The 25,106-nt window shown below is 41.5% G+C and overlaps 1 protein-coding gene across 4 annotated transcripts in view; it reads left to right on the top strand.

Annotated features, from left to right (window-relative positions):
* LOC145394656 (trithorax group protein osa-like) overlaps positions 1-25,106 on the top strand; it is a 181,879-nt gene that overhangs the window by 143,628 nt on the left and 13,145 nt on the right. For 2 of the 4 annotated variants that reach the window (XM_080268447.1, XM_080268434.1), the window contains 7 exons: positions 2,289-2,505; positions 3,625-3,810; positions 10,977-11,200; positions 17,692-17,781; positions 21,203-21,341; positions 22,651-22,823; positions 23,704-23,823. In XM_080268447.1, coding sequence (XP_080124573.1) covers positions 2,289-2,505; positions 3,625-3,810; positions 10,977-11,200; positions 17,692-17,781; positions 21,203-21,341; positions 22,651-22,823; positions 23,704-23,823 — 1,149 coding nt within the window. The remainder of the gene's footprint in view (positions 1-2,288; positions 2,506-3,624; positions 3,811-10,976; positions 11,201-17,691; positions 17,782-21,202; positions 21,342-22,650; positions 22,824-23,703; positions 23,824-25,106) is intronic. The other 2 variants (XM_080268440.1, XM_080268455.1) reach the window with 2 other exon arrangements.

The following is a 25,106-nucleotide window of genomic DNA, read 5'->3' as shown; positions in this document are numbered from 1 at the left end:
ACACACACTGGCAATAGATATTGCCAGACGCCTCAATCCTGTTTGGGGTGGCCACAAACAAATCGCCTCCAAGTCGCCCTGTCCCCCGCCATTTCACTGCCCTGCTCCCAACTCACACCCCCCTCTCTCATATACCTCTCCACCCCTTCCCTCCATCTCATCCTCGGTCTCCCCCTCCCTCTTCCCCCCTTACTCACATACACTCTCGTCGTCAGTCTTTCACCCTCCATCCTCTCCACATGGCCAATCCACCTCAGTGTGTTCCTCATAACGCTTCCTATCACATCCACATCAACACCACAACGCTTCTTTATATCCTCATTCGTCAGCCTGTCTCTCCATGTGACTCCACAGGCTACTCTTAAATAACTCATTTCCACTGCTCTCACTCTTGGCTTGTGTCCTTCCAACAACGTCCAAGCTTCACCTCCATACGTTAGAGTTGGTATCACAATACTGTTATGTAGTAACTTTTTCACTTGCATGCTCACTTCCCTGTTTCTTATCACTGCTTTCAAAGAACCAGCAACCTTTCTTCCCTGCTGTACCCTTTCAAGCACTTCACCCTCCAAACCTCCATCCTTACTCATCACACTACCCAAATACTTAAACGTACTCACAATTTCCAATTCCTCATCGTCCAACCTTGCTGTACATTCACTGACTTCACCTCTCTCAAAGACCATCACTTTACTCTTCCCTACATTCACCTTTAGATTCTGTTTCTTACACACTCTCCCAAACTCAGTAATTTCTAAATATGGAGAAATTATTTCAGATATGAATAAGAAATCTAGTTATCTGAATATATAAACAATTTCGAAGATTAAGAATCTATGATATTTATTGACGTGTGCCAACTGTGCCAGTAAAATACAGTATTTGAGGAAGGGGGGCGCAGGGTACGTGTCATTCAGTGAGGGGGGGTGAGAATTAGAAAAGGTTGGAAACCACTGTCCTGTTGGATATATTCATAATTTTGGAGGTCATTTTTTTGTAGCTCAGTGGTAGGGAAAGACAATACTGAGGCCCTGCATCCTTACCATAGCACTTCTTCCTGACCAGCGCCATATTCCAGTGATAATCTTTTGTTATGTCCTAGCATTTGTGATGAAGAGATGGTAGTTTTCTGCCTAATTAAATACATAATATAAATTAATCCCTTCTTTGCAATGTTATATTGTACTTTGTTTATGCTGTATCGGGATGCTTTTATTCACTTTATGGTAGACTTTCAAAAATTGAAACTTAAATACAGTTTGTGACAACCTTTCACATTATGGGTCTCTCTTTATCTGAAAAAGCTGTTCATTGCCTCAGCAGTTTCATCTCTCACTGTCATGCTGTTCCTTGTGTAACTAAAGGCATCTCACTTTTCTTTCTTTTTTTTCACTTTTCCCTACCAGTACTGTATTTTTTATTTATTTATTTATTTTTTGTTTTTTTACCAGATTTGCCTTTCATACTCGGTCTTTCCTTATAAATAGATTATTTTTATTATTATTTTTTTTTTCAATCTTGCCAGCTTTAATTTCAGTCTTCTCTGGATTGAATCTCACTTTGCTCTTCTTCCCTCTCTTTCCTTCTGTAGTTCCTATATCTCTAATATAACTCACTTTTTTGTTTGTTTTTTTCACTCTCTTTCTTTCTGTACCTTCCAGCTTAGCTGTGATTTATCTCATGTTTTCTTTCTTTCATTTTCCTTTCTTTCCTTCTGTAATTTCTATCCTGTCTCTAATATATCTCACTCCCCCTTTTTTTTTTTTTTCTCTTTCCATCTATAATTTCTATCTTGTCTCTGATGTATCTTATCTTTCTTTCTCATTTTCCATCTTTCCTTCTGTAATATCCATCCTGTCTCTAATATATCTTATTCTTATTTTCTTTTTCCTCTCATTTCTTCTGTAATTTCCATCCTGTCTGTAATGTATCTCACTTTTTTCTTTTTCTTTCCTTCCGTTTATAGTTTTCACCTCATCTCCAGAGCTTCCACTCCTCCCTGTCACTGTGATCTCCTCCATGGGGCGATTCCACAGTAGTTTTCATTTGTTTGCTTCCTCCCCAACCACACTTATAACTACATTTTTTTCCCAAAAAGTTCAGTATCCACTTTCACTACCCCTTGCAAATGGTTAGATAATTAAGATTGCTACATAGTTTAGTCACCAAAATCATCATATAATTCAGCCATAAGTCATTTACACAGTTCAGTTTCTTTCGTTTGGGTGCTTGCAAACCACTACAAACAACTGTGGAATTGGCCCCATAACTCCCCCACCCCCCTCCAGGTCACAAAGAACAAGCACTGGAAGGACGTGGCGGCTGTGATGGGTATTGGGGCCTCGTCTTCGGGCTCGTACACGCTGCGCAAGCACTACATGAAGCACATCCTGGCGTACGAGTGCAAGTTTGACCGGGGCGGCGTTGACCCTCAGCCTATCGTCAACCAGATCGAGGCTGCGGCCAAGAAGAAGACCACCAAGACCATCTCAGTTCCATCACCTGGTAAGTTCTATCTGTCTGTTTATAGCCTGACACCTTCATCCTGTAATGGGCGTCCACAAACAGATTGGCTCCATGTTGCCTTCCCACACCGTCCTCTCATATACTTCTCCTTTCCATCCCTCCATTTCATCCTCAGCTGCCCCCTCCCCCTACCTCCCTCCACCTCACTCACGTACGCTCTCTTCATTAGTCTCTCACACTCCATCCACTCCACATGGCCAAACCACCTCAGTGTATTTCTCTCAACGCCTATTACATCCACATTCACACCACAACACTCCTTCACATCAGCAGTTAAATTGCTCTGAAATAAATAAATATAGATGTGCAAAAATGTCCTGTTTTACCAAGACCATCTCGCTTGTTTCATGGGGAGGCTGCCAAAGATTGAGCAGTGAGAAGAGCCAAAGCATGCAAGCACGATTGAGCTATTACAAATTATACGAACGATACAAAGATGTTTAGCCAAGACGAGTAGGGGCAGGTTGGGGATGTAGCTCTTGAAGTATGTAGGTGAGTTAAGGTATTTATTGGAGGGATGGTGCAGCATGTACCTCAGTTGCTACAGTCAGAAGTAGTTGGAAGAAGTTAAAGAGCTGTTACATGTACTGGCAGTGATAGGACCCACTCTGTATAGTATATATGAAAGAGACACTTCATGCTTTGTGTGTGTATCCAGTGTAATGATGTGTGGTAATGAAATATGGGCAGTAAAGGAAAAGATCTTGACGGAATTGATCATATATGTGAATTGAGGATAGTGAAGGAGATGTGTTGTCACAGTGAGGGATGGAGTATCTCTTTCAATAACAGGGGAATTAGGTGAGAGTGGTGATGTAGATGATTCTTCTTCTTGTGAGAAGTACATATGGTGGTCTGGCAGTATAGGAATGCCAATTATACAGATATTAATGTGCCACTGAAACATTAGTGTGGTGCCATTAAAGGGCATAGGCCAGTCACATACTCCTAAATGTTATTGAATATAGTAGCAAAGCAAGGGGCAACATTAGCTTGGCTGTTGCTGTTATTGTCGTCACTTATTGGGTATTAAAGGATTGACTGTTACCCTTACCATTGATCAAGGTCAATGCAACTAACCAGTTGTTTCTCTCGCAGGATCGTCCAACTCTCAGGACTCGTTCCCTGCGGCCGGGTCCAACAGCAGCTCGATGGATGGCTTCTCCAACGGGCCACATGTTGGGGGCGGCCCTGGGGGGGTGCCTGGCCCCTACCCCCAGTACCCACCATCATCAGAGTACCCTGGACACATGCCACAGCGACCACCATCACAAGCTACTGCAGGTTTGTACACTGTCATTACCTTAACCTTGTCACGCTAGCTGGTTAGATTAGGTTTGGGTTGGTAATTGTCTTAACTTGATTTGATAATAAAATGTGATGGGTTAGTTAGAATATGTTTTAAAATGTCACAGTTAACATGATATGAAACAGAATAGCCGGGCATATTATGTTTGTCTGAAGACATACATAAAAGCTTGACACTTGCTTCATTTTACCTTGCAGGTATTGGAAATAGTGCATATAGGAAAATGGCTTTGATGGCAGTGTCAATGTTCAAATTCAGTTTTTTCAGTAATGATGATGATGGTGATGTGAGAATGATTTTTTGGGTGTTTTTGTGGGTGTCCATTATATAGATAGATTACTGTTGATGTAAGAAATGGATTGGATGAAGGGAGATAGAATTGCACTGTTTGATTGGTCTGACCCTGGTGAGATGCTGTCTGTCATAAGGGTGCACCAGATCACTAAATGATATACGTATTTTCACCAGTAGGGCATCTCCACAGAAGTAGTTACATGTGCTTGACAGGTCTGCTTATCGAGACAAATCAGGATCGTACAACAACAACAAAGTAATTTCTTTTTCTTGTCTAGGGGTTATAGCTGAGTTTGACTAATAAAAAAGAGTGGAAAGGGAAGATGGTGGGTGCTGCAGCTCATAGCGTTTACATATTGTTTTAAATATTTGGCACTTACATATATAATTTTTATGAACTTGAGCACTGCATTTTTTTTTTTTTTTTCTTGCTGCTGCCAGTGGATGTAATACAGGTTAAAAGAGGATATTGATGGTTCAGAAAGTACTTCAGAACTGTGTAAACATATCTGGCAGTGATCAAGGCCAGACCCATTAATTCAAAAAAGGGAGGGGACATGATTCCCAGCAGAATTATCACAATGCAGTTAAGCAAGCAGAAATCAAAGCGTACTATTCTTTTCCTTGTTTAACATAGGAATGCGGTAATACAGACAAATACAAGTGTAGTAAGATACTTATTGCATATATTTTGGTAGATAACATTGTTTTTTGATATAATGGATTGTTGGTCTGTTGAAAATTGAGTGGGCCTACATCCCATATGCCCCCCTAAATCCATCCCTGATTATAATGATAACAGTATAATGATAATTGAATACTAATACTAATAACTACTAAAAATAATAACAATAATAATAATAATAATAATAATAATAATAATAATAATATAGCTGCATTGCACTGAAAGGCTTGTCTCAGATCTAATACTGTACAGGTGTTGTGACAGATGACATTCCCAGGACCCAAGATTGTCATATAAATAGATGGGGACAAAAGTTTGCTTAATATTTCAGCTCTTCTGCTTCTCACTTTCTTCTACAGACAAATATAAAGTTCAGAGAGGCTTGGAATGTTTCCCTGGCCATAACTGCTTTTCCCTTTGATAGGCCAATATCCCTAAGCAGAGAGAGGCAGGGTATGTTTCTTCGCCCATAGATGATTCTCTTTGATATGATGGATCAGGGAGGAGAATGACAAACATACCCTAAGTGTGAAGTAGACGCGGTGGAATCATAGGCTGAATTTTGCCCCTGAAATGCACCTAGCTTCCCCCATAGCATGTCAGCTTCTGCATTCAAGACCTTATTTTTTCTGTTTACAAGCTGTGGTTAACTTGGTTTTGTGGAATTTTTCATTTAAAATAGGACAGGATAACTAGATATACTGTATTTTGCTTTGGCTAACATCCACACCCAAGCTTAATATGATAGTTGTGTATTTATTTAATGATTATTTTGCACCGTGTCAGCTTGTCCCTGTGCCCATGGGACTTTTAAGAAGCCTGTATGATTGTAGGCAGAAATTTCTAAGATTATTGGAACTGCTGTATATTTTAAGATTGGTATGATGATTGGAAGCTGGTAATCCGTATATTTTTTGGAAACTATATGTACTCGTATGTATTGATTAACTTTGTACAGTATAGGGAAATTGTCAGTCTTATGTGTCAGTGTGGGCTGACCGTAGAAACTTTCTTGATTTAATATTTAACAGTAGAATATACAGTATGTAGGATAAGTTAAGTGTATTTACCCTAAAGAATAAGTTACATTTAGCTATACATGTACTTCAGCTTACTTTAAATACAGTTTAAATGAAGGAAGTCAGAGATGGCAGGGTAAATTTGGAAGATTTATGTTGAGCAAAATTAACTTAGCATTAACAGTACATTTATTGGGAGAAAAGTAAAGGAGAAAGAGAAGCCAGATTGTGACAGGCAGATACTCTTGTCATCACAGGTCCCATAGGCAACGGGGAAAACGTGAGCCTGTCTAACCCTTTTGACGATTACCCACGCTCTTGCCCTAACTCGTATAGTCGCGGGCCGGGTAAGACCCCATGTGCCGTGCTAGTACCCCATCCCTCCCTCCCTTGCCTCCCTCTCTTTTCCTGAGCCTTGCTGAGTGCATTCATGGGGGTATATTGCTACTTGGATGCTTTTTATGGTCAAAAGAAAGGATTCTGTGAAAAATTTGAGTGATTTTGTTGACTTAACCGTGTAATTATAAAGCACTGGTTGGTTGTCAGTCAAGTGTTATGTGTTCTGGACATGCTTAGTACAGTAAAGTAGGATTTGCCATCATCTCTTGTTTTTTCGTGCAAATATTTCAAAACATTTATATATCAGTAACAGAGATCATTGTTAACTGCCAGTAATTTAACAAGAGATACAGGATGTCTGTTGTTATATACTGTATTAGGTATTCTGAACAATGGACTTTTTTACTGAACTGGCAAAGTTTATCAAAAAGCTAAAACTGATATTAATTGAAACACAAAGAATACACCAATGAAGCATCAGAGTGTAAAATATTCCATCATGCACTTTTTTTTGTACCTACCTGGTTTTTGTCATCCCTTTTGTTCCAGTACTTGGTTAGCTATTTAATTTTCATTTTACACTGTACCGTATATGTTTCAGGTTTTGTTTTTGCATGGTTTGCATTCTGATTTTAAATTTGTGGTTTCTATTGTCTTGCCTTGCTTTAGCTGTCAGGAAGGTTTTGGGTAGTGTGTTGGCTTGATGAGAAGTTTGAATTGCGTCATTTGTCTTTGAGTTAGTTGTTTTATGGGGAGGGACACTAACCCTCCGTCAACCCACTCGTTGACACTTAGGAACATGTATAGGTTGGTTATATGGTTATCACCCAATGTTGTAAATGGTTTCCTGGCTTACAGGAAGCCATTAGGCTTGTCGCATAATGTGAAGCCATATGAAAAGAAAAGGAGTAAAAGAAAGTTAAAGGAAAGATGGGAGAAATTGGAAGAGAGCAGGACAGACACAGAAAAAGAATGATAAAGGTGAAGGAAGAAGTAGGCAGTGCTACAAGTGAGTGGATTATGGTTGCCACCACCTACCACCAGTTGAATTAGTTTGGTGGAATATTTATGAGGTTCAGTAATTAGTTCAATAGTTTAAGGCAAAAGTTACCAGTTGTTTGTTCCTGTAAGGCATTATGTTTAGGTTCGTTGCTGACATTTTGCCACTCATGGTTATGTGACTGGTCTGTCATGCCTTATATGTCGAACTAAGTTGCCAAACCCTGGGCCCCACTGCTCCCTTTGCATTAATAAAGGATTGGATGATAGATAGATAGTCAGATAGACTGATAGATACTGTAGATAGGTCATAAAAAGTATACACAGTTTTATACTGTATATAGTATATAGTAAGAGTATTGGCATTTATATTAGATGAACATCCATAATGGCAGACAGAGTTCATTTCAAGCACTTTACACTGAAATTAATTGAAATTGTTAAGCTGCCTTTGTGTGGGTGTCATACATTAATTGTGAAATTAAGTTGATTTTCCCATGAATATTTGCTTATGCTTTCCGCAAGAAGGGAACACTGTGAAAATTTGTTCATCACTGAGATGGCATTTTTATACTGAATTCTTTGCTGCTTTAGATAATTTTGTGTTAGTTTTGGGTATGATGATGATGATGGTGGTGATGGAAGGAGATGTGTCTGGTAGCGAAGAGATTACTGGCATTCAGGTATAAGCTTGGCAGTTCAGAAAGTCATCAAGAAAATAATCTGGAGGTCTTGAGAATGAGGTAGGAAAGACATCAATGTGTGGAAAGGGTTGATAAATAAGTTAAATACAGTATTTGGAAATACAAAGAGGCTGACGTTTACAATAGCAATTTTCAAAGACTGACATATATTAATGGACTTACTTCACCAACCCACTACGTTATCCCACCTTATCAGTTACGCGTATAGGGTTACTTCATAATACCCTGCCCTAACCCTCCCACCCCATTGTATGAAGTGCCTTGGGATGGGAACCGTAGTGTAGGAGACTTTATTTATGTAGTTACTGATGCTCTTTGAATAATTTACATTAATTCCTTGCATCTTTTGTATTGGTATTATTGTTCAAACTACTGCGGGAGTACTTTGTCCAAGTTAAGAGTGATCCCTCCCTTCCCTGATATCTCTTCATTCCCTGTTCCTCCCTTTATCTCACAGAAGCATCAGTGGAGTTTTTTTTTTTTTTCCCCCCTTTTTCATTTGGGTTTATGCCAGGCAAAGGGACCACTGATGCCATATTCATTGTTCAGCAGCTTCAGGAAAAATATATAGGAAAGAAAAGGGATCTATACTTTGTTTTTGTTGATTTGGAGAAGGTCTTTGACAGAGTCCCTAGAGAGGTGGTGAAGTGGGCAATGAGAAAGCTTGGGATGGAGGAGTGGCTGGTTAGGGTGCTTATGGCTATGTATGTGGGTGCTCGCACCCAGGTGAGAGTGAAGAGAGATTTGAGTGATGAGTTTTCCGTGAATGTTGGTGTGCATCAGGGGTCAGTCTTGAGCCCCTTGTTGTTTGTCATGGTACTTGAAACTCTCTCACATGACTTCAGAAATGGACACCCATGGGAGATGTTGTATGCTGATGACTTGGTGTTGATTGCAGAGAATGAAAGGGAGGCAGAGGGAAAATTTATTAAGTGGAGAGATGGAATGGGGCACAAGGGTTTGAGAGAAAATGTGGATAATACAAAAGTGATGATATCTAGGGCTGGTGGTGGTGCTGTCAAAGCAGAGGGAGAGTGGCCATGTGTGGTTTGCCACAAGGGCGTGGGAAGTAACTCCATCTTGTGCAGTAATTGTGAAAATTGGGTGCATAAGAGATGTAGTGGTATTAGAGGTATGCTGTGAGGTAATGCTGATTTTGTATGTGCGGTGTGTCATGGAGAGCATGTGGAAATTATCAGGCATGGAAAGATTTATTTTGATGGTGAGTCTCTTGAGTGTGTGGAAGAATTTTATCATTTGAGGGATTTGTAATGTGCTGGAGCTTGCTTTGTGGCTGGGGTAAGGAATAGCTGGAGGAAGTTCAGGGAGCTGTTGTCTCTCTGACATTGAGAGGGCTCTCCCTCTGTGGTAAGGGGTCTTTGTATGGAGTGTAATGCTGTATGGTAGTGAGACTTGGGCAGTAAAGGAGGAGGATACTTGTAGGATCAGATGTACAGAAATGAGAGTGAGTAGTTGGATACGTAGTAGTGTCCGTGAATGCAAGGCCTGGGGTGGTTAGGTTTACGATGGAAGAGTTGAGAGGAGTGATGGGTCTGGAGTATATTGGTGCTGTGATGAGGAGGGGCAAATGGTCTGGGGATGTGGAGAGGATGGAGGACGACAGTTGGGTGCAGAAAGTGAGATATGTGAATGTTGGGGATAGGGTTGCTAGAGGTAGACCGAAAAAGACCAGGAACAAGGTCATTGAGTGTGACCTCAGAGGTAGGGGACTGAGTAGGGAGGCTGCCAGAGACCAAGCAGTGTGGAGAGCTGCCATTAGGTGACCAAGGCTGACACAAATAAGCATGTAGGAACCTTTATAAACAGTATGATTTAAACCATACAATATAGGTTATGTATTAAGATAGTTTAGTAGTTGCTTGGTGAAAAGAGTAAAGATATTACCCTAGTGAAGGATTTGGGGGGATTGGTGGGGTTTTCCAGGTCTGTTGGGTAAACTCGTACAAACCAGCTGCTGGGACGCCAGGTTTTAGAACTGAAATAAAGTGTATGAAAAGTTTTTATCAAGGAATATGTACTGTTAGTAACACCTTGATTGTGACCTAATACAAGCCCTGTAATATAAGCTCCCCTTCTGACATCCAACCATCAGAGGTGTCCTTAAATAGAGATGATGGAGTTCACTTAGCTTGGCTTAGATCAGGACATCACCCAGCCCTCCTCAGCCACCAGCTTAGATTTGGGTTGGGTGGAATCACAGACAACATGTACCCCACTTATAAAATACAGCCACAGGGCCTAACACACACAATAAAGCATAGCACAGCACATGCCACACTAAGATGCAGACACAGCAACACTGCAGGGAACCTGTGGGACAACCCCAAAGAGGCAGTTGTGTACCTGTAGTCAACGGGTCTTCTCAGTCAGACAGTCCCGGGTCGACCAACAACAGAAACAACTTATTCCTCCTCAGAATTTCAAATCCGTTTTTCTTCTTAGAATTTGGAAGTCTGTTATGCCTAGAATGTTTGACTATTTTCAGTTTTCATATTCTGGAAATTTTTTATTTTATATTTTGTCTGTTTTGTAAAGAGAATGTGACTTGTAGCTCCCTCATTTTTGTTTTTATTTTTAAGACATATCTTGATCATTCTTCAGATACTTTAGTATTGTTGAAGGCCTTTTGGTATATTTAGTTACCAGTGCAGTTTAAATAATCATCTTTTTATTTTGGAAATTACATAGTAAATTATCTTTTTCTGTTACATTAGTATTAAGTTGAATTGCATAAATTTATAGAAAAATTAAAATTACACTTGTCTTTGAAAGCTTTTAAGTTTCAATGTAATATTTTTTTATACTTTTAACAAAAGCTTGTTATATTTCACCAGTTGTTTCAAGTAATGTTTATTGTTGACAGATTATTTTGCATGCAGTTAATTAATATAATGTGAACTTTCAATTCATTATTTTGTGCATTTCAGAGTCTGTATTTTATTTATAAACATAATAGATACTGTTCTTCATAATGCCCATTACATAATTATAATGTACTGTGCAGTGAGCATTGTCTATAATGTTTAAATTGTGTATGTTGTTTAGCATTGATGATGGTGAACAATTGAAAATGCCTTCAGGCTACCAAGGGTACCAGGGTGGGCAGTACTACCAGGGTATGCAGGGTGGGTACGGCCAGGGCGGCTACCCCAACTCTAGCTACCCTCCTCCCGACGGCCGTGGGTACCCGCCGGGACCCCCCAACCACCAGGGCAGCTACCAGGCCAACTACCAACAGCCGGGCAGTTACCAGCGCCCCGCATACCCCCCAGGGCAGCCCGGGTATCAGCAGGACCAGTACCCGGTGAGTAGGATGCTGCTGGTTCCCTTGTTCGGCCCCGCAGGAGTGTCAACAAGGCTCTCGGCACCACCACACCCACGCACACGCGCACACACACACACACACACACACGGCACTGATGGCAACTGAGATCAGTTACATATCAGGTTTTTTCTTTCTCATCCAGGTGTGGATGGCTGATTTCATGATACTGGGTTCAGTCCTTTTTGATGGTAAAAACGTAGGACTAATTAAAACAATATCATCCTCATTAATCCATGGAAAATTTTTGTACACATGATAATTATATAGACTGTTGACCCTATTGTGGGTTTTCATGTGTTAAGCACAAAAACTCTGGCATTTTATGAATGTAGAAATTTCACTTATGAAGTATGTTTGTACTTGTTATACTGTCTTTCTCCTGGCTCTCCAGCACTCTGATTTTTCTGGGAAAGGGTGTGTAAGACCATATGAGGAGGGTGAAGGATTTAGTTGAGGATACCAAATGAATTTATGGTGAGGCAAGCAAAATTATCAGGTACCATAAGTATCACCCAGGCATTGCACCTTTGTGGGTTAAAGAATTGTAGTTTTTGTTGCTCCTGTAACTTGTGACCCAAGTACCTGGTTCATGAGGGTTGGCGAGTAAAGTAAATGTACGATGTGTTCACATGTAATGCTAGAGTTAGGTCCGGCCAGGCATTGTGTTATGTATGGATTGGATTATAGAAACAACAAAGGCTTTGGAAAAAAAGGAATTGGGTCGTAACTTCCCTTTGTGTCACTGCTAATAGCCCTCTTAATCCTGTCATAGTTTTCCTAAAATTGGCTTTAAAAGTACCAAACATTTAAAGGGAAGCTTAACAACACATTGACAACCACATATATAGACACACATATTGTTCTTAAAATGAAGTGTGATAACAGATAGGTTTGGTATAAGGGAGGGGGAAGAGGTGTGTGGTAATTCTCAGTGCAGTCCTGTACCTTTTGCAGTGGGGACGAGGGTCACTGCATGGTTGAAAGTGCCATGTTTGCGTTGTTTGGGCTCGTGTTTCATCATATGCTCGTTCTGGATTTCCAACACAAACTTTTCGGATCTGACTAACAGCTCATTGCTATTAGTCACCCGGTGAATTATAGACAGACACACTATACAGAGGGGGAATTGTGACCTGGGAACAGGGCAGTGAAATGGCAGGGGACAGGGCGACATGGAGGTGATTTGTTGTGGCCACCCCTTATGAGATTAAGGTGTCTGGCAATAGATAGATAGATAAACACTGTACATTTCTTCACCCCTCTTGTTACTGTGACCCCAGACTCAACTGGACATGAACCCAGTGGACTGCAAAATCTGGCCACATCAGAGCCAAACCTTATACGAATATCAGGTTAATTTTGAGTTTAAACTAATTACACTTGGCTTCTGAATTAAAAGAGGAGGCATGTTTATGTAAAGAAGCAACTTTATCGATAGGTTTTCTTTAAAATTTTGTGTCTCCTCCAGTTTATCAGCATCACTTCTGAAATCTTACAAGGTGTAAGTAAAGATGATTATGATGATGATAATGGCGATTGTGATGATGATTATGACGATAGTCTCAGTTGCCTAGTACTTTGTGTGTGGTGAGGATGAAGGTGTGGTGTTGTCTGTGGTGAGGCGTTCAGTGTTGTTCCCCCACACCCCGTAATCAGTCTCACCCCTCCCTCAACCCTTTCGTTAGAGCTGACAGTACTAGCGCACGCCATTAACGCAGCTGTATGGTATGTAACTGTGATTTTTATTTTTAATGCTATAACCCTTTCAGTGTGAGATGAAGTTTCTACATTTAATAATTTTTCCATTTTGAGCCACCTTTCTCAATAGTCTGTTCATTTTAACTAGGTCAAAAATTGTGGTAGGTGGGGGCGCTCACCATCCACTCACTCGATGTAGTGGGTGTGTGCCCTTTCCTCTCCTCCCTCCATTCCTTCCTTCCCCTTCTGTCCGTCTTTACTTCATTCTTTCCACGTCCTTCTGCCTACGGTGACTTTACACTCCCTCTTTTGTCTTTCTGTCCTTCATTCTTTCCTCTTCTTTCTACATGTGGGTGACTCAACACGGAATGACAAGCTGAATGGTTTCCTGTACACCAGGAAACCATTTACAATGCTGGGTGGTAACCATATAACCAAATTATGCCGCCTGGTGGTTTAGTGGGTAATTAAGGCGCTTCATCGGATTGAGCCAGTGAAGGTTTATATCCAAAGGGTGGTTGGAGTTTATTGCTCACATACTGCCACTCAGGGATGAGTGAGGCTGGTCACTCTCATCTTAAATGGCAGGATCAACTCGCCTAGCCCTGGGCTCCTATTCTCCTCATGGGGCAACGTAGGATTGGATGATGGATGGATGGACTAAAATTGCCATCTCCATCCTGAATGTTGAGGTGTGGCAGTTGTTGAATGGTAGAATATGATGCTAGTCACGAAGAAGTTCCACGGTAAGAATGCTGTGCTGTAGTATCGTCATTTTCTGCCATTGAGCCTTGTGAAATAAGTTGCTTATGGATAGAAATTGCCACTTAGTTAAAATGGATGAACTGTAGTGGAATATAATTGTTTGGAGATGTAGCGGATGTATAGAAAACATCTAGGTCCCTGTTACTTCTTACAAGGTGTATGGATAAGAGTAATATAGAAAGTGCCAGTATAATAAAAGGGGAAAAAATGCCAGTATAAAAAAAAAAAAGGCAGTATAAGCTTCAGAAAAATAAATAAATAAATAAATAAATAAATAATAATAATGGAGGGGATAAGAGAGATTACTGCTGATGCCTTCATTATGTGAGGCCTCGCTTTAGTTATTTAAACTGATTGTTGTTGTGTTCCTGTCTATTGTGGATGGAAAATTGTTGTAGTAGTGTAACCCAAGTCTCACCTAAATATGAACTTGGTGGACTGCTGGCTGAAGTTGTCCCTTTCCATGCAGTCCACTGATCTTCTTTTGGGGGGATGGGAAAAGGAAGTTGAGGGACATTGTATAACCAGGCAGGGTAATTGTTCAGCCATATTGGTGCCACCACAAGAAGGTGTCCCATATGAGAGTCTTGTCAGAAGGTAACAAGAATAAACAAGAGGGAATATCACACTAAAAGGGTTAGAGCATTATTGATTTTTCATTTTTTTATTGTTATTTTTGGCTAGAGGATATCATAATAAAAAGGTTTAAATAAAATAGATGTTTTTTTTGCAGCTAGGCCAAGCTTACTAATGAAAGGGTTGACCCTGTCTAACACCCTGCTTGCAGTATCTTGCATTGTCTCTTTGTTAATACCCCTGGTTAATCGTATATGTTGATTTTTTGCCATTAACCTCATTTCCCATAGTTTATAATTTGGACTGTAATTAAGTTTTGCCATTAACCAAAGTATTTTTGCTCTTGTATTTATCCTATTGTTGTATATTTGTTAATGAGTAATGCTTGCTTCCTGACCCCCATTTTCTTTATTTCCAAAGCTTGCCCTCTCCTTTTCCCAATGTATATGTGTGAATAACATTAATTTTGTAGGCTATTTGAAGACATCACCTCATGTACATGTCTCAAGTATTTTGATTAGTCCACACACAAGCACTAAGCCTATTGCAACTTCTGAGAAAACATGGATCTTTTTTCTGAATCCTCTTCATACAGTTGAAATACTTGACAACTAATTGGCTTTTTAAATTATTGTGGTTAAAGGTTTTTGGGATTAGATTTGATGAATTAACAGCCTTTTGCCAACTGATTAATACAGATTTAAGTCAGAAATGATAAATATACATACAGGTATATTTTTTAGTGATTTTGACCTGAAATTGCAAACCAGAAGCCTCTCTCACTTGAAGTACCATTTAGCTGACACACATTCTTGAGTTGTACTGACCTTGAGAGTATTATAAGCACCGGTATGAACACTCTCAGGTCATGTAATTAACTTGGAATATAATAATTTGGCATTTGCTGGAAGAGAGTGAGTTTTTTCCTGATCGTATGAGGGTTCGTGCTGATTATACGAGAGCCAACGTTTGCTTGTATTTCGAGTAACGTCTTGTGTGGGGACTGGACCTGCCTGCTTCACACCTCTCTGTTGAATAATAAAACTTGTCTTTTCATTGAAGTAGGTTCTCTAGCAGGACCACTTTGATATCAGTTTTTGTTGTAATTTCTTGTTTTGCTTTGAGTATTTAGCTTGTATGCTGTAAAACCCAACTGTTTCCTCATTCTGTTTGTTACACACACACACACACACACACACACACACACACAGCGGCAGTTTTGGAAAGAAAGACCGTGGATATGTCAACAGTCAGACTAGTGTCTCACTTAGAAGGGAAAAAAAAAATGGCTAATATGACTCACTAAGCAAGAGAGAGAGAGAGAGATCTGGCATTACTTCATTTGTAGAAACAGAATACCAGACATGTCTTTATCATGAAAGGGTAACCCAAGTAACTGGTAACTGTATTGATTATTGGACTTGGGTGAGTGGCTGTATGATACACATCAAGTCATATTGCAGATGGAAGATTGCAATGGATGTGTAGAATGAGGGAAGTAAGGGAAGAAAAAAAAATAGTTTGAATATAGGTTGGGAATAGGTGATAAGATGATAATGGTGTTTGTGATGATGATGATGATGGTAGTGAAATTAACTGTTAGTGATGTCAGGTATAGTTGAAAATACAGTCTTATAAATAGCCTAAAACAACATGGTGGCAGCTAATATCACCCCCATACAAAATCACCACAAACCCGAATACTGATTTTTATGTGTGCTGAGAAAAGTTTGATTAATGTATTGATAAATAAGAAGAAAAGTTGACATAAGAATGTCTTGATAGAGAGAGAGAGAGAGAGAGAGAGAATCCATGTTACATTTCCACAACTGCCTGCACTGCCTGCCTCCAACACACACCCTCTATCCCAGCCTAACCTATTCCACCCCTGCCTGATCCATCCTACCTAACTTACCTACGAAAACCCTCTTCCTTCCACCTACCTCCCCCTTCCTGCCCAACCTCCCCACTTAACCATATAAAACCACTCTTCCTAACTTCCCTGTCCGGCCTTGTTAATACCCCCTCCTAACCTCACCTTAGGTAAGTTCTGCCTAACCCATCCTGCCTAACCCGCTTCCCATACCTTATGATATACCCAACTTCTTTAACCTTTCCTGTGACCTTAATCTCCTGCCTGCCTAATCTCCCAACCATATACCAAGCTACCCCCACCCCTACTTAACTGTCTGCCTAACAAATCTGCCTAGTCCCTTACCCAACCATCTTCCTAACTTCTCATCAAAGTCTTTAACCTAACCATCTTTCTAACCTCCTACCTAAGCACCCTAGACCCCCTTCATCCCAACTTAACCTACCCACCTAACCCTCTGTCTGACATCTCCCAGTCGTTCTAACCTAATCACATTCTTAACTACCTTCCTAACTTCCCTAGACCCTTCAGCTTGGGAATGTCTTTTGTATAATGCATATGATTGTATTTAGCATGGAGAAGTTAATGGTCCACACTCCCTCCCTGTTCTCCCTTCCTAACCACCTTCACCCTCCCTGCTCCTAACCCTGTGTAACCTTCCTAACTGCTGACTCTCTCCCTGACCGCCCTTCACCTTGACCAAACTAAGTCTTCCCTAACTCAACCTGCTTGCCAAATCTGTCATAAAATTTACTTACCCAACCCAGCCTAACCTAACTTTACCTTTGTGTTTTAACCGATCCCTGCTGGATGTACCGTGCCTAACCTTCTCATGTCCTCTCCTAACCTAACTGCTTGTAATCTCCCTGCCTTCACTAACCCAACCTAACCTACCCTAACTTACTTAACCCAGCCTAACCTATTTCATCAGTATCTTATCTCCCTGCCTTCACTGACCCAACCCAACCCAGCAAAGCCTAACCTACCACCCTTCCAAACCATTTATCCAACCTACTCAACTATATCCACCGTACCTAACCCCTCTCCCAGACCCTGCCGTACCCTACCCTTCCCTACACCATCCCACCCCAACTTCCTTTTTAATTTTCCTGTCTAACCATTTATCCAGCCCACCTAACAATCATTCACCCTACCTAACCTCCCCCTTACACCCTACTCTACCTTACCTTACCCAAACTTCACTTCTGAGTTTTCTACCCACCCTCGTAGCCACCCCACGTAATCTAAGCTAACCATGTAACCAGCCCACCTAACACCTCCACCCCACCTGACCACCCAGTCACCCCACCTAGCAACCTCCCCACCCAATCTAACCCTACCTAACCAACTAACCAGGCCATCTAACCACATCCACTCCACCTAGCCACCCACCCCCTGCCCCTCCTTCCACACACACACACACACACACACACACACACACACACACACACACACACACACACACACACACACACACCAACCCGTCCCCTGGTAGAGGTAACTGCCTGGCTTGTAGAGTGGTGACTGAGTGGGTTGCGTCTTGTTGTTATTGTTGTAGATGGGCAGTAGCGGAGCCGCCACCTACGGCAACTCTCAATTGGCAAAACAGCTGCTCAACCCCCCAAGGAGTACCACCTCAATGTATCAAGTATGTTTTTTTTTATTTATCATTTATTTTTATTTTATTAGTGTTATTATTACTGCTGCTGCTACTTCAATAATTACTCATTGTTATTGTTGTTATTATTATTATTATTATTATTTATATTTTTTGTTATTCTATATTTGTCAGTTTCAGGTGTGTACTTACAGCTTCCTTTTTCAAATATTTTAATAATAATTATTGTTCTGTATTATTATTATTATTATTGTTATTATTATTTTTTTGTTTTATCAAGAGAGAGTATTCTTTATCATTAACATTTCCTTTTTTTTTTTTTTGGAGTTGTGTGATTGTGTGTTTTATTTATTAATGTTTTTATCATTACTTTTTTATTATTATAGTTTTGTGTGCTGTTTTAAACTGGTATAGTGTTTGATGCGAGGATGAAGAGATGTAGTTTGTTCAAAGTCACTTGCCATCTCCTTATAGTAGCAATGATTTTTTTTGTTATTACTATTATTATTATTATTATTATTATCTATTATTATTATTATCTAATTATTATTAATTATCTTTTATTATTATTATTATTATTATTATTATTATTATTTTGTGGTAAACTAGAATTATTTAAGTCTTGCTATGTACTTTGATGATTTTTTTTTTTCTTTTAAGTTCAAGAAAATGTTTTGAATATTTGAAAGTCTAAACAAAGCATGCCAGTGAAAGGCACTCTGGTTTTGGCAACATCCCTTGTGTCATTTTATGCGTGTGGAAAGCAACGTTGCAATTAGGGAGGGTGCTGAATTTTGAAAACTGTGTATAGACTGTGATGAGGAAGGGTAGATTGAGATGGTCTGGTGATGAGGAGGGGTAAATTGAGGGGTTTGGTGATGAGGAGGGGTGGATTGAGATGTTTTGGTGATGAGGAGAGGTAGATTGAGATGTTTTGGTGATGATATGGTTTGTGCATGTGGAGAGGATAGGGGATGAGACTTGGGTGCTGAAAATGAGAAGTGTGAACGTTGGGGGTAGGGTTGCAAGAGACTGACCAAAAAAGACCTGGGACGAGTTCTTAGAGTGTGACCTCAGGAATAAGGGACTGAATAGGGAAGCTGTCGGAGATGGAGGAGCATGGAGGGATGCCATTAGGTGACCAAGGCTGACGCATACAAGCATATTGGAGCCCTTATAAACGAAACAAAACAAACATCTGCAAGTTGATAAAAGTCTTGGGCATTATCTCCTCTATGGGACGGTTCTCCAGTGCACACAGGGAGCTCAAGGGTGAGTCTCCGTGCCTTGTACTGCCGTGGTGCTGTGAGGAGGCTTGTGTGTTGGTGTATGGTTGGTCGGGATGGCGGTGAAAGTGTGCAGAGCGGCAAATATGTGTGTGAGAACGAGGGAGAGATAAGCAAGTCGTTTGTGGCAGGGTTGGTGTGCATCAGGGGACAGTGCTGAGTCCACTGCTGTTGATCCTGTCACTAAAAAAATAATAATGTTGAAAGTTTGGAAGATGAGAGAGAGAGAGAGAGATGGGACAAGATCTTAGTGTGACCTCAGGGATAAGGGACTGAATAAAGACACAGCCAGAGATCAAGCAGTGTGGAGTGCTGCCATTAGGTGACCAAGGCCAACACACGTAAGTAAGCTGGAGCCTTTATAAACGAAATGAAATTAAACAGAACAAAATAGAGCTTTCCATTTCAAGAGCTTCAAGAGAGGTGAAGAAATGGGAGGGAACCAGAAAGCTTGAAAGTTCTGTCTGTCTATCTATAGCCAGACGTCTTAATCTCGTAAGGGGTGGCCACAAACAAATCGCCATTACGCCTCCCTACCCCTAGCTCTCACACCCCTCTTTCTTATACCTCTCCACTCCATCCCCCCATCTCATCCTCAGTCTCCCCCTCCCTCAAACAAAGATCATTGCTTTTAGTAGCTCAGTTACAAGAGGTGGGTGTTTGTGCCTGTGGAGTCAGGATTCCAGGGGCTTGAATGGAGGGTGAATGAGTGTGTGGCCCATTCATTTGTGTAGAGTTTGATTTAGTTTCTCCTTACGTCCAGGCTTTTCTTGCTTTGTGGACCCCAATTCATTCCATCCTTAGGCTAGAAAAGAAGTCAGGATGATGGTGATGATGATGATGATGATGATGATGATGATGATGATGATGACCATAATGATTATGATGATGATGATAACTGACGACAGAGATGATGTGATGATGATGATGATGATGACAAGGATGATGGTGATGATTGATGATAATGATGATGATGATAGCTAAATAAAGTCATATAATAACAGTAAGACGAATAAAATATATCATTGTACTGAAGGAGGTGGCAAATGCTTTTTTAAAAATTATATATATATCCAGAATTAGGAATACATATAGTCATAGATCCTGTTAGTGATATACATTATGCACACACATATACATACACCTACAGTATTTACACCCACACCCACACACACACACCCACACACACACACACACATCCAAAGTTGCCATGAACATATATAATCTGCTGAAAATGTGCATTGTGTAAGTATGTATGAAAACCGTTTAGACTTTGTATGATCGGGAATGACAAGATTATTTTAATGTTTGAACCTTTGAATTTAAATTGAATTGCATAGTTTGAATTTTTAGTCTTTGCATATGGATTTTTTTGCACATTTGATTTTATTGTTGTTTTTTGAGATGTGTGTAATTGCTAATGTTTTTGTCTCTTCTTCCATCCCTACCCTGCCTTGCTTCTCCATTCCTTTTCCTCCTTCTCCTCTCCTTCCATTTCTCTCCTCTCCCTTCATTCTTCCTCCCTCTTCTCTTCCTCCATTCTTCCTCCCTCTTCTCTTCCTCCGTTCCTCCTCCTCTTCTCCTTCCATGCCTCTTGTCCTTCCATTTCTCTCCTTCCATTCCTCACTGTCCCACCACCTTCATTTATTTTCATTCTCTTCCCTCTTGCTCTCTCTGTTCCTTTCCTCTCATGCCCACTCTTCCCATCTCTTCCGTGCCACCATTACTATCTTTTTCCTTACCCTCCCATGTTTTCCTTTTCCTTCCATGTCCTTCTTCTCATTTCCCTTCCCTTCCCTACCTGTTCTTTCTCTTCATTTTCCTTCCCTTCCCTGCCTGTTCTTTCTCTTCATTTTCCTTCCCTTCCCTGCCTGTTCTTTCTCATCATTTTCCTTCCCTTCCCTTCCTGCCCTCTCTCTTCATTTCCCCTCCCCTCTGCATTACCTTCCTATTCCTCCCTGCTCTTCACGTACATTCCCTTCTGTTTCCCCCTCTCCGTTCACTTCTATCCTCTGTCTTGCCACACCCTTCATTCCATTTCTCCCCTTCTCCTATCCACCCACTTTAATCTTACTCCATATTCCACCCTTTCATTCTTTACCCTCTCTCTTACTTTACCTTTCTTTCTGTCCCTCTGCCCTGCCCTGCCCCGTTCCGCCCCGCAGGGTTACCAGGGCAGCACCATGTACCCACCGGGGCAGAAGTCTGGGTCAGCCCCCAGCCCTGGCCCCGCCCCACCCAACGTCCCATCAGGGTACACGGGACCACGTCGACACCGAGACTTTGAGAAGAACCAGCCAGCAGGTATGAATGGTGAGAGAGAGAGAGAGAGAGACAGAGAGATCTAGCACACAAGAGTAAGAGATTCCATTCCAGTATATTAATAAGAAATGAAGTTGTTGTTAGTGGAAATATGTTAATCTTTCAAACTAAGTCATGAAGTCCCCCTGTAGTGTACTATAAGCTTTGCACGGTATCGTCATATGTGTTTCCCCTCTGAAAAACAAATTTAGAATCACCTGTGAAAAGGTACTTAGAGAAATGATGAAAACCAGTCCTTCATTTCCTTCATCACCCCTCTCATGCTAAGGCGTACTCGAGCTGGGCATCTGTAATGAAGTCACATAATGGTAGGATTTTTTTTTTTCTATTAATGCAAGGAAGAAGGAACCAAAGGCCAGAAGCCCTCAAGATTGTTCCACCCAAGAAAAAAATGAAAACTAACAAGAGAGCCAGATTCGAGATTACTGTGTGTTTCTGTTGTGTGCAGTGTTACTAAGGATGTTGATTGGTCTCTTACCCTTGAAAGATCAGTGTGGTCAAAACATATTTACAATGAATTCCCTAACATAGTGTAGGTGAGTTTTGCAGGAGGGAGGAGGCAAGGGAGGAGTTTTCATTTTTCCTCCTTTGCAGCAGAAAACAGTCATAGCTTGTGGTAACATCTCTTGTACCTAAGATTCTGTTTTGAAGTTAGAACAAGGGACTTGGAAGATTCTGTAGTCTCTCTGTCCTCATTGCAGGTCAGAATTGGAGTTACTGCCGGGAACTGATTGTAAGTGCCTTTTGTGTATCCAGGTAAAGGACAGGTATTGATTTGCCTCCCTGTTGTCATGTTTTTGTTTTTTCTTGGAGGGAATAATCGTACGGGCTTCTGGCTTTCGGTTCCTTCTCCCTTACATTAAAAAAAGGTGGGGGGGCCACCACACGTGAAGGGGGTTCATTCAGTATAGCACAGTCCGCCCTTATTTAATGTGTTCTGCACATGAGTCTCTCTCCCAAGTTGAGTGTAATCATTGGTCAAGTCTGTCAGTGGGAAAATATAAATGTCATTATAACTGATACACTTAAGCAGTGCAGACCTAATTTGCAATGGTGGAGAGAGACACCTTGACAGGATGGAACCATGATAATCAGATGGTTCCACTGCTTAGTTATACAGATGTCTTTCAGCAGCCTCCCTGTCCCATGAGAGGAGGATGTTTGACTGCAGAAGGGAAATTTGAGCATAAAGTTTGCTGGGTTCATGTTGAGATGAGTCTGATGGGGAAGGGGAAGGGGAAGAAAAGAAAAAAGAAGAAGAACCAGCTTAATCTTGCTTGTGTGCTTGCAGGGTGGTGCGGCAACAACCAGTTTGGTGGGTACAGTAATCAGGGTCAGCCGCCACAACAGCCTTGGAGCCGACCCAACGACGCTGTTCCGCCCGGCGCTCCACCCGCCCAGTGGAGTCAGCCACGATTCCCAGGATCTCAGCCACCGTACCCAGGAGCAGTGAGTGTGATGCAGGTTTATATCATACTTTATCCATGTAGAATGAATGGACAATGAGAGACTGACTAGGAGAGTGTATGTGTGTCATGTTTACATCCAGCCAAATGCCCCGTGAGGAGTGTAGGAGCCCGGGGCTAAACAGCATTGTTTTATTGGTGATGTTTGTTCATGTGGAGAGAACAGAGAATGAGAGACTGGCCAGAAGGGTGTATGTGTGTGATGTTTACAGCATTGTCTTATTGGTGATGTTATTGTTAGTTCATGTGGAGAGAATGGAGAATGAGATACTGACTAGGAGAGTGATGTGTCATGTTTACAGCATTTATTATTGATGTTGTTGTTGTTTGCACATGTGGAGAGAATGGAAAATGAGAGATTGACTGCAAGGGTGTATGTGAGTAAGGTGGAAGGGAAACGACAGGGACTATTATAACCAGGTGATGGAGTTGCCCTTTTGTACAGATGTCCCTGAACTCTTCCTGTGTCATGGAAAGTAGAAAGGTGGACGGTGGAATGATGGCAGCTTCAGTATTGGGTTCATATTCACAACTTACGTATAACTGACTGTCCTGAAGTTGATTCTGAAGTACGGTATTATTTGCCATACAGTACTAAAAATATTGAATGGTGAGTGAATGGGAGTGTGGCTCATTCATTTGGGCAAACTTTGGTTAGTATCTCATGCTGTCACATTTTCTTTAGCTCTTTGGACCCTACCTCACTTTGGGGTGGGAAAGGTTTGGATGATGGTGATGAATATTGATGATGATGATGATGATGATTGATGATGGTGATGATTGGTAATGATGATGGTTACAATGATGACTGAAGAGATGAGCTTCATAATCATTTATGTACCTGTACTTTGCCTAAACTGGTGGCCTGTCACCCTCAGAGCCGGAGTTGGTCAGGCGGAACCTTCACCCAGAATGTAGGACCCAGATCTCAGGCCCCTGGTGCCAACAAGAACTACCTGGACAAGAACTACCTGGTGCCTCCCCCTTCAGCATTTAAGGTGGGTACTGGGGTCTTTAACCCCTTAATGCCTAATCGCATCAGTCGATGCAATGAGAGTTTTATGCCAAATAGTCTCATAGCATCAATTGAGCGGGGCCTGTAAAAAACTGTGGAGCGCTTCCTCCACCCCGATTATGACGTACATGGCTTCGGGCCAGTGAGAACTCACCCCTGAGGTGGCGGGAGGGGGGACTGGACCAACCCGGGCGGTGGGGGGGCACTCCTCCCTCCCTCTGGGCTGCATCGTTGCCACCCTCTACCCTACTCCCTCCTTGTCCCCCATCACCCTCCCACCCCTCCACGCACCTGCATCTCTCCCACCACCACCTGTGTCCCTTGCCACCCACCCTGCTAGCCTTGTGTCCCCCTGAACCCTACCCCATCCCTCCCTCCTTGTCCCTTACTACCCTCCCACCCCCTACAGACCCCCCGAGAGGTACCAGGCCGCCAAGATGTTACAGAACACACTGAAGTGCTTTCTTTTCATGCAGAAAGTTTTTTTTTTTTTTTTTCCCCAACCCCCATACCTATAGGCCTACTTCCCACAGCCTACTTTATCTCCCTACAGCCTAGTAATCTCCCCACACCTACATACACTTGTTTTCATGGTTGGTGTGGCAGAATGCTTTGAAATGACCTGTTTCAAGAAGAAAAATGGGTAGTTATCAAAATTTCCACGTTTTAGATTGTTTTCGAGGAATAACTATTATAAACTTTTTGAACTTTGACGCGCGATTGTGCACTAACCATTAGGCCTACAGGGGTGTGGATTGCGTTGTCAGGTGTGTAAATTCTTCTTCTTTAGCCAGAACACAATTTCCCCTTCGTTGCCAAAACACCCCTGAAATGTGGCTGGGGGGGTGTACCCTGCCTGAAATAATTGCAGTCTTAAGGGGTTAATCCGTACATGCCGGCCTGTTTTCAGACCTTCATATGTGGGAAAGTATAGTAGTTAAGGAAACACATTAAAGACCATATTACTCACCAACTCTTATTCTCGTGAATAAAACTGTCCACAGGTGTGTCGATGAGTAAGGACATGAAGATGAGTAATTTGGCGCTCAAAACAGGATGTATTTGTGCGTGTGTGCGTGGCCCTGACTTTGGCTTTGCTCTCAATGTAATAACTTCTCCAGTACCAGATAAACCAGACACAGTGGCATCCAAGGCATGCTCTATGGCACTATCACTGAGCTCTTTCCTAGTATCCTTGGAAAGAGGCTTGGCAGGGGTGGATGAGGCAAGGGGTCCTCGTGGGGCAGGAATGGAATCGGGCAAGAA

The sequence above is a fragment of the Coenobita brevimanus genome, chromosome 4, assembly GCF_032717465.1.
Source record: "Coenobita brevimanus isolate Jiangsu-jjx chromosome 4, ASM3271746v2, whole genome shotgun sequence".
NCBI lineage: Eukaryota > Metazoa > Arthropoda > Malacostraca > Decapoda > Coenobitidae > Coenobita > Coenobita brevimanus.
This window is presented reverse-complemented; position numbering and strand designations above follow the sequence as displayed.